At 35.2% G+C, this 9,456-nt stretch overlaps 1 protein-coding gene across 1 annotated transcript in view; it reads left to right on the top strand.

The window, feature by feature from the left end:
- Positions 1–239: 239 nt before the first annotated feature.
- Positions 240–9,456, top strand: part of IL1RAPL1 (interleukin 1 receptor accessory protein-like 1) — a gene marked incomplete at its 5' end in the record, with an annotated part of 22,308 nt that continues 13,091 nt past the window's right edge. The window contains 2 exons of the mRNA XM_008938283.1: positions 240–372; positions 2,291–2,436. Of these exons, the coding sequence (XP_008936531.1) occupies positions 240–372; positions 2,291–2,436 (279 nt within the window). The remainder of the gene's footprint in view (positions 373–2,290; positions 2,437–9,456) is intronic.

Raw genomic sequence — 9,456 nt, 5'->3', positions numbered from 1 at the left:
AATCCTGTTATTAAGTAATATAGAATTCAAATTTTCTTCTATTTCTTTTCAAAAAATATATTGAACACTAGTGGAAGGCAAGTAGATAATTTTGTCTGTTTTCAACAGCAACTGGAAACTGAGGATCTCTACAGATATATTTTCTTCTTTTAAATCAACAAAAGCAACTGATTTAAAAAAATGAACTTTTTTTTTTTCAAATTTTGAAATAACATATTTTCTTACATTCTTTGCAACAGGTGGTTCTGCTAATCTAACCTGCAGAGCTTTCTTTGGGTATAGTGGAGATGTCAGTCCTTTAATCTACTGGATGAAAGGGGAGAAGTTTATTGAAGATTTGGATGATAGTCGAGTCTGGGAAAGTGACATGAGGTAAAAGAAAAAGCATTTTGTTTTTTCAGCCAACTGTGTGGGTTTTTTTGATAGTTCACATAATACTTCTTATCACAGATTAATTCAGAAATATTTCAGGTCTGATCCCTGGTTTTGCAACATCCGGTTTGTACCTTTTCAACTCCACCAGTAAAGAACAGAAAAATGCATGCCTCAGACAAATCTGATGTTAGAGAGCTGCAAAGGCAGAGTGGCTGCCCAACAAGTACTGTAGTGTAGTGTTAACCAACGGGAATTTGCTTAGTGACTTTTTCAAACTGTGGCAATCTACAATAACAATCATTAAGACAGTTTCCAAGATGAAGGAAAGTAAATACATGAAGAAAAATCTCAAAGGAAGTTTTTTAAAGCATAGAGTCTTAAATAAATGCTGAAGTGGGCTTCTCTTTTGTAGTGTTTTGCTTTCTTTACTTCAAGGAAAAAAAACCTGAGTTTCCTGGGATGTTATCTGGCCTGTGAGAGCCAAGCATCCTGTTATGTGGGCTTCTTATATCTGCTAAAATACTTATTTTAGAAAGGATCTGGCAGTTTGCATTATGTACTTTTGCTGCTCCTAAAAGTGCTGTCTCGTTTTGAAATTAAGAAAAAAATGAATTTGTATTGAGAATTACATGCTCAATGTAGTATCAACTATCCAATATGAAGTACCTACTTGGATTTCAAGAGATTCCTTTTTGATTTATAATTCTGTATGTGTGTATATCACCCTGCCTATACATTATGGATAAACCCAGAAAAGAAGGCAAATCTACATGTGCGTTACGAAGGAAGATATATAATCACACGTTATCTACAATGATTGTCTGTAACAGAACAAAAAGAGCTTATTTACACTTCACCACTTACATAGAAGTTTAGTATCTTATCAAAAGACATGAAATCACACTCATTTTTAGCTTAACCTTGGACTTCTTCGGTGCAAACAAATTTAGAGACAATTCCTCTAACAAAATCAAGAAGCCCGAACAGATACCCAAGGTCATCTCCATGTCCCTGGATATAGCAAAATGGAAGCTGTACACCCCAGTGTACTTGAAGTTTGCTCCGTAAAGCTCAAGACCAATATATTAAATAGCATGACAACCAAATCAGCTGTATTTCACAAGTAAAGCTTTTCCTAAGCACTTCAGCCAGAGACTTGGCATTCTGAAGACTGATAGAGACCTGACAAGAACCTTGTTACAACTCCCTTGTTTTGTAGAGGGAGGAGAAGGAAGGTTGACTTCCATTTATTTTGTCAGGTGTGATATGTGAAAGCAGCCTAGAGTGGTTTGTTGTTTGCTTTCCTGGGTTTCTAAAACCACTGATGGGCTTGCTAAGCGGTAGAGAAAGCAACGTGAAGACTGGTGGAGACCTATGTGGGAGGTCTTGATTTTATTTCTCCTCTATATGAATGAGTGGTGTCTTTTCTTTCTTCTGATTTATAATATGCAGAAAAAAAATATAAATATTCAAGAAATAAAAAGACTTTGCATTAATACACTGTTTCTGAGTGTCATTTTGAAGACCCTCAGAAAGTTCAGAAATAGTGTTTGGCCCAGACTCGTAGTGTGCCCCTAAAGCCCAAAATAACCTGTTTTCACTTTTCTTTGTTCTAACATTTCAAGACTTCACATACTACTGAACAGAGTGTGCAATCACAAATTATCAGTGTGCACATCATCCTGCTTAGAGAAGACAATTAAATGAAGCTTTCATTAACATTTACAAAGCCAAACCTCCTCATTAGAAGTGAGGAAGAAAAGGGCATGATATAATTTAATTAAGATTTCATCAAACCATAGGCAAATTTGAAGCCAGACAGTTGTGAACTCTAAGTAGCATTATTATGTCATGATTTTCTAATGCTCTGCTGTGATACAAGAAGAATAGCAGCAATGATTGCTTTTTTTCTCAGGATTCTCAAGGAACATCTTGGGGAACAGGAGGTTTCCATCTCGTTGATTCTTGACTCTGTGGAAGAGGCAGACCTGGGTAATTACTCGTGTTATGTCGAGAATGGGAATGGACGCCGACATGCCAGTATTCTCCTACATAAAAGGGGTAAATATGCAACTTTCCTCCGTGCAACGGTGCATTATAGAGGCAGTCAGTTTGTAGAGTTTCTTTCTGATGCAAGTCTGAATTTGGGCTTCCTGAGATATTAGGCAATGATTATTTTTCCACAGGCATTTGTACAATATTCAAAATAAAACAGAAAGCTTAATGTTAACTAAGGCTGTCCTTGGGAAAAATACAGTAACAACTTTCAATATCTATATAAAAGATTCATTTAATAATTAATGAACTTTAATGAAGGCTCAATAGAGAAAAAAATAGGAGCCCACAGTTAATAGAATTGTCATAATTTCCTATTAAAAAAATGAAATAAAGTATTAGAAAAGCCAACAAAAATACTTTGCAAGTCCATCAGAAATACCACCTTAACACAACACCAGGGTACTTCCTGCATAACCTGACTGTGGACGTTTTCCTTCTAACCTTTTTGTTCAACACCAACATTTCTGAAGTGAACTATCATGGCAGAAACTTCTAAGGACCTTCCTGTTTCTACTCACCACTCATATCCCATCATTTCAGCCTGCCTAGTGGCCACAGCGATGTCCCACAGAGATAATTATGGAGAGGTGGAGCAAAGCAAGATTCCCAGATCCATTTTGTTCACTCCCAGAGCGTGCTCCACATGCCTGGACTTAACACACCCCACCCTTATGCAACATCCTGTTGACTTAAGAGACCAAAGAATAATCAGGAGGAGTGTCTGTACTTCTCTGTCATTACTGTGCTTTCTTTAGACTGCTTATAAAGGTGAGCAAACCAGGTTCTTACTGTGGTGCTGAATTACTTATGGCATCTCAATTTTTATCAAAGCAATGACATCTTGTCTAGTTTTAGTCTTGTAGCATGCAAAGTCTGTCTAAGTTCAAAAAGAAACCATAAATCAAGGTAATGAGACTAACTTATTTGAACAATTTTGTGTGGCTCCACTTACTTGAACAGATATAATTTTTAGCCATTTTTCTGAATTCGCATCATTGCTTCTTAAGAGATGCAGATGTAAACAACCAGATGTTCTACGCCTGTCATTTTCTATGTTTTCCTAAATTTACTGAGATGAGAAATTAACTGAACGTCAACAATTTACCAACTAGTAGTCATCAGCTGAGACATTTGAACCTAGAGCAAGAGCTTAAGCTAAAAACACTGAAATCTAATGATTTGTCTTTAATAACAAAATTAGTGCACAGAATACTGAAAATACAGAATTTTTAAAGCTTAAATTACTTTAAAACATATACTTAATTAACTGATATGTATTAAGTCATATACTGATGATGCATCTTATTTCGCCTTCCATACAAACAAGAGCTCCAAGACTGACAACACATAAATCTTTTCTGTTCTGTGACCATCAGCTTTTTAATCTGGCAGCATAATCTAACTGTGTATGCATAAATTTTGCAAGGGTCTACTTTCCTTCTTCCTTTCTTGGAGAAATCAGTGTGTCAAACACATCACAGTATGCGACCACATGATAAAACACTTAAGAGGACGTAATCTCAATATTTAATTGCCCTTACAAATAGTAAAAAGCTAAAAATAGCAAGAACTCCCCCAGCTGTTTTTTTTTCTTCCTCTTCAAGTAAGACTGAAATTGTGATTTAGACACAAAATCTGTTGTGCTCTCAAAGAACAAAAGGTACCTGATACAAGCATGCTACATACTTTGCATGTTGACAACTGTTCCAGTGAAATGATAAATAAACCATGACAGATAAAAATTTGAGCTAGTCTGTCAGGTCTCCTAGGAACAGGAGATTTGTACTGCTTGCTTAGCCTCCTGTTATATCACCATGACAACATTTTGTTTTACATTTCCTTGTGTAGATCCACCTTAAGTCTCTGCTAGGAATGAGTTAGCTGTTTATTAATTTTGGATTATTAGCTCACATAGAACAATTGGGATGTAACAGTTAGGTAAATTTGCTTCCTGAACAGTGAGGCATTTACAGACATATTATTTTTGGCTAGTTTTCTAGTTACTGATCTTTTTTCCCAGCAATGTAACCCAACAAAAATGCTGAATCTGGAATGTTCACTGGATATTTGAAAAATAAATTATAATCCTGCTTAAACTTCATATGTGGTACATTATCACCAGGATCAGAAGGTTCAGGAAAACAGAAATCTCTGTTACTGAACAAAGAGGTATTTAGGGCTCAATACTGCAGTGGGGATTCACATACAAAATTTAAGCTTTTCAAACACCCTTGAAACTTCTGCTTCAGCCCTACTCAGTATATTCTGTGTAAACGTCTAGGGAGAGATTTTGGATATACCTGCAATCACATAGGCCCTGAAAAGGCAAGAAGTTCAGAGTCTAAATCACTGGCAAAAACCTGGATCTATCTTCTTCACTCGTTTTGCTAGTCAGCCCAGCAAGGACACACACATCTCATAGCAAACACAAGCAGGTTCCATCAGATGCTGCTCCCCACCATAAACCTACATCTGCCACATTCAGCTGGAGACAGGGGGCTTCGGCGTTTTCCCTAACATGGCACTGGAATGGAAAAGTGGAGCCTCCCCTTTCCCAGGAGGGTTTTCATGAGGGGGACAGAACACAGCTCCCCTGGGCTTCAGCACCAAGTGTGCCAGAAAAACAAACCAGGTTTGGCCGTTCAGCACTGGGAACAAGCTGGGGTCACTGGCACCTCCCTGTAGCCCAAATGCCAGCATTCTGCATCTCAGGGAGCTAAGCGCAAATTTTGTCTTGAGCTTCTTTTACTTGTTTTTGCTAGTGGAGAAAACCTATAATCTATGTTTTTATGCAGCCAGATAACCAGTTTTAGACTCCCAGCTTCCCTCAGTTGCTGTGCAAAGGAGCATTTAACTCAGGGCTAAGGACAGTACAGCATTTTAAGCATGACAATGCCAATGCTGTTTTCCTTTTCTGGTCCACTCCTACAAAATTTGGCCAAAAACAGTGAGATGGATCAGAACCCAGGAGATTTAACTTTCGTTCTCTTCCTCCAGTTATTGGCTAAATCTCTGTCACCTTTACAATAATCAAGTTGTTTTCTCTTTTGTGTGAGAAAAAAAAAATATCTACTTGTTATAATGTACGGCTGATTTTGTTACTCTTTTAGGATAGCTATCATCTATCACCTGTAGCAGTTACAGGTTAATCTTCAGCCAGGTAGAGGAACATTCTAGATATTAATTTTGAAAGTGGTACTAACAGCATCTAAGCCAAATTTATTAATGACAGACCCACATATTGCAGATGATATAAGAAGTGGATTACATACTATAATTCTATTTTTTCGCAGGTTTCTAATTCAAGAGGCCAAGCTCATAGTCTATCAGTGTGGTAGCTAAAGATGTAATGCAGAAGGAGAAAGAATGCTCTTCTACAATGTTATGTATTGAAAAGTATGACTTTTGATGCTAGATCAAAGCCTTTGTAGTCTCTTTTAATCATAGATTATACTGGAAATACAAACTGTTACCTAATTATGTTATTATTTTTGTGGAAATTCTTGTCTCTATGACCACAACTAAAACTCTAAATCAAACATAATGTCAAATTCTGTCTTGGCACTGTTTTTTTTTTTTAATGTTATTGATGTTATTTTAAAAGCTTAATAATATAACTATATTTTTCATGGGACAGACACCAGAACTAAGAGCAGGTAACATACTTTATACATTTTTTTTTCAAATATTCTCCTTCCCTTTCTTCCTATTTTGTCAGTGCTGTCTGTTTTCCTGTCCTGGGCCTTTTTTACGTTTTGAGTTTGTTTTCCTCTGTCATAGATGTGCTCAATGGGCATATATGAGTCTTGTTGACTCAAAGCTAATGAAGGATGATTAAAAGAACTTGCTTTGCTGTTGGAGGAAAAAAAAATTACTTTCACTGAAATAAATTGTTTAGAGGAAGATATTTATTCTATTTGAAATCACCCATAGGAACATATGTTTGAAAAAGAAACAAGCTAATATTTCCTATAGGAAATGCATCTTGAGAAAGCCTACAAATAGGCAGGCATACTTTAAAGTCATCATTTATTAATGTGCAAATATAATATTAATATTTCCTGTACAAATTCATAGCAAGTTCTGAATAGCAAGTGATTCTGAATTTTCTGAATTTGAAAATTCTGAATTTGATCAGACTACTACAGCCTGACAAAAACTTTCATAAGACCATTTTCTTCATCAGTAAGGTTTTTTTGATCCCTTATAAAATTTGACTATGACACTTCCAGCAAAAATATCGGTCATATTAATTAGCATGTGCCTAAACTTTCCTCTGACAGTGTCAAACAAGTTGGTTTCTTTAACAGATATCTTTTTAACACAACTTTTGTACCACTTTTGTCATAGTTCTCTTTATATAATGTCAAAGTGCAATTATAACCTTGATTGGCAAGGATAAAACTATTTTAAATTAAAATGTCGCAAATTGTTTCCATAATCCATGCAGAGCTAAATTATTCATTAATGCTATCCTCAAAAAAAAAAAAATGTAAACAGTATGTTTTATGATCTTACATCCTTGGAACTTGGTACTCCATTTTTCTTCACATTTTAGCATGTCCCAATGCTTCTTGCATTCCTATCTTTCAGAAGATCTAAAAGAAGTAATTGTGTGGGCTGTCTGATTTCTCTAGTGCAATAAGCAAACAGAAGCTCTCCTAATCAGCAAGGTTTTAAGTCATACGCAATTCATTTATTTGGGGAAACTAACCTGAGATGAATGCAACTGTACACCATGACACATTTTGCTTCAATGTGAAGTATAAAATTCCTTTAAAATGCAGTTTTCTGTATTTAAATGGCTTAAACGTCAGCAACATTACAGCATCTGTATTTTATCCTCTTTTGAGCTAACATACTGTCAGAGATAGTCAGTGTAATTATTCGCCTGCTGGGAACAGGTATTCCACAGTTCTTAGAAGAAGTAAAAATGTCATCAGTAAGAATATACTTCTATTATAATAATTTACTGTCTCTGTTCTAATAACAGTGGAAATCCAACAGCACCAAGGTTCAGATATGCTGCCTGCATATGAATAAGTTAACAAGCTCCTTGTCTTGTATTTGAACATATACATAAATATAATCCTGAACCCAAATGGTTTTTTTCTTTTCATATGTGAATAAAGAATATGTATTATACTTTGATCTAAAACATAAAGTGAGGTAACTAGGTCTCAATAGCTTTAAGAAACTACTGCAATGGAAACCGTATTATTATTGTCCTACAATATACAACAGTAATTATTTACAAGTGTATCCATAAAGCCATCTAGGTACCTTAAATACAAACAGATTTATTTTGGTACATTAAAAAATAAAATCCTAAAAAGAGAGGAATAGACTTTATATATAGAGAGAGAGAGACAGATTTTTTAATGTATGCATATATATATGTGCTATACTTGGGAAAGATAAATTGTTTTACAGCCATGCCCTAATGAATGCTGAATATAAGAGGGAGGGAAAAAAAAAAATAATAAAAAAAAAATAAAAGCACAGACTTCTCAATTTTTAAACTGTGAATTTTTTTTTTTTTTTTACTTCCTAACCTAAACTCTGCCTACTGTTTACTGCTAATGTCTGAAATGAGTCTCAGACAACTATTCCTCTGTTAGCCAGCCTCCTTCTTCCTTTTGGAGAAAATCATCCATTTATAACCAAAGCTGTGTGTTATGACAAGTCAGTCTTGTGCTAGTTCACAGTATCTGCCTTCCTTAACTTCTCCCAGGTGTCATCACAAAAGCTTTAGTCTAGTCTTAACTGCTGCTCCCCTTCCAAATTATATTCATTACCCTTATGTTTCATTTAATAATTGAAGTCTATGAAAGTATACCTACACAAGCTGAGAACTTTCTGTAACCAAACCTTGTAGCTTTGTGAGTTAAATTGTTCCAGACTAGCGAATGGAAATTAGTTTAGGCCACAAAGTGGCAAAGATTTATGTATGTGCTAACCTGAAGCTCTGTGAATAGTCCTGTTGATTTCAGAGGGATTACTTATAATCCATGAAGTTAAGCAATCTGCTAAGTGACTGCAAAATTGAAACCTTAGATAGACTGTAATTGGATTCTGAAAAAGGCTCAGAAATTGAATACACAGCTATAAATCACATATCCTTGAAGAGTTATAAATCACCAAGAAAAGAATGTTTGAAATATAATTATTTTTCTTAGCAACACAGCTGCATGTGGACTAATGAATAGCATAAGATTAATTTTAAATTATCACAGATCATTTAATGTAACGTCTCTGAAGCATGTTGTATGAGTCAAGAGATATGAATCTTTGAAGCACCTTTTTATTTACTTTCTTGTTACTAATCCAGCTACGATAAGTAAATTACCTGCATGATACAGTGAAATGAAGATTATCAGATATTAAAGCCAGATGAAGATCAAAGATATATCCTACAAATATGCCTAATAATTAGTATAGAATCAATATAAAATGAGTGCATTTATTACCAGCCATATCATGCCAGATATTTGAAGAGGATACATACTTTGTTTTAATTACCTGTCTCTTTCACGGGGTTACTTGGCCAAAGCCTCCTAATAAGGAAAAAAAAAAAAATTGTAGCTATTGGTCAAAGTGCTTGTAAAAAATCTTATTTTAAATTGAAGCTATTTATTCAGAAACCAATCTACTACTGCTGCAGTAATCAATGTGTTTTCCCTTGGAGTAGAATTGTTCCTGTGCTACTGGAGGACTATTTTTAATTGCCTGTAACTAAATGATTGCTGTGCTTCTAGATGTAACTTCCTGGCACTCGTTCATTTGTTGTGTTTAACAGAAAGCTTGCCCCCTAAGGGTTAGCCTAGTAATTTTCCTCTACTATTTTCTACATTCAGTTTGAGATCCTTAAGGAGGGCCAGGTCTGTAATTTGAGCAACACAACACAGAAGCTAAATAGATTTTAAAAGGTTTGCACTTCTCATCTCTTCCCTCTGATGTGGAATTGTGCTGAAATTGAATCTTTTTTAGCATGTAGCCACTATAGGAAACTTGAATTTGAGC

Source organism: Merops nubicus, unplaced genomic scaffold (genome assembly GCF_000691845.1).
Source record: "Merops nubicus isolate BGI_N331 unplaced genomic scaffold, ASM69184v1 scaffold694, whole genome shotgun sequence".
NCBI classification, from domain to species: Eukaryota; Metazoa; Chordata; class Aves; order Coraciiformes; family Meropidae; genus Merops; species Merops nubicus.
The sequence above is the reverse complement of the archived record's forward strand: the minus strand, read 5'-3'. Positions and strand labels throughout refer to the sequence as shown.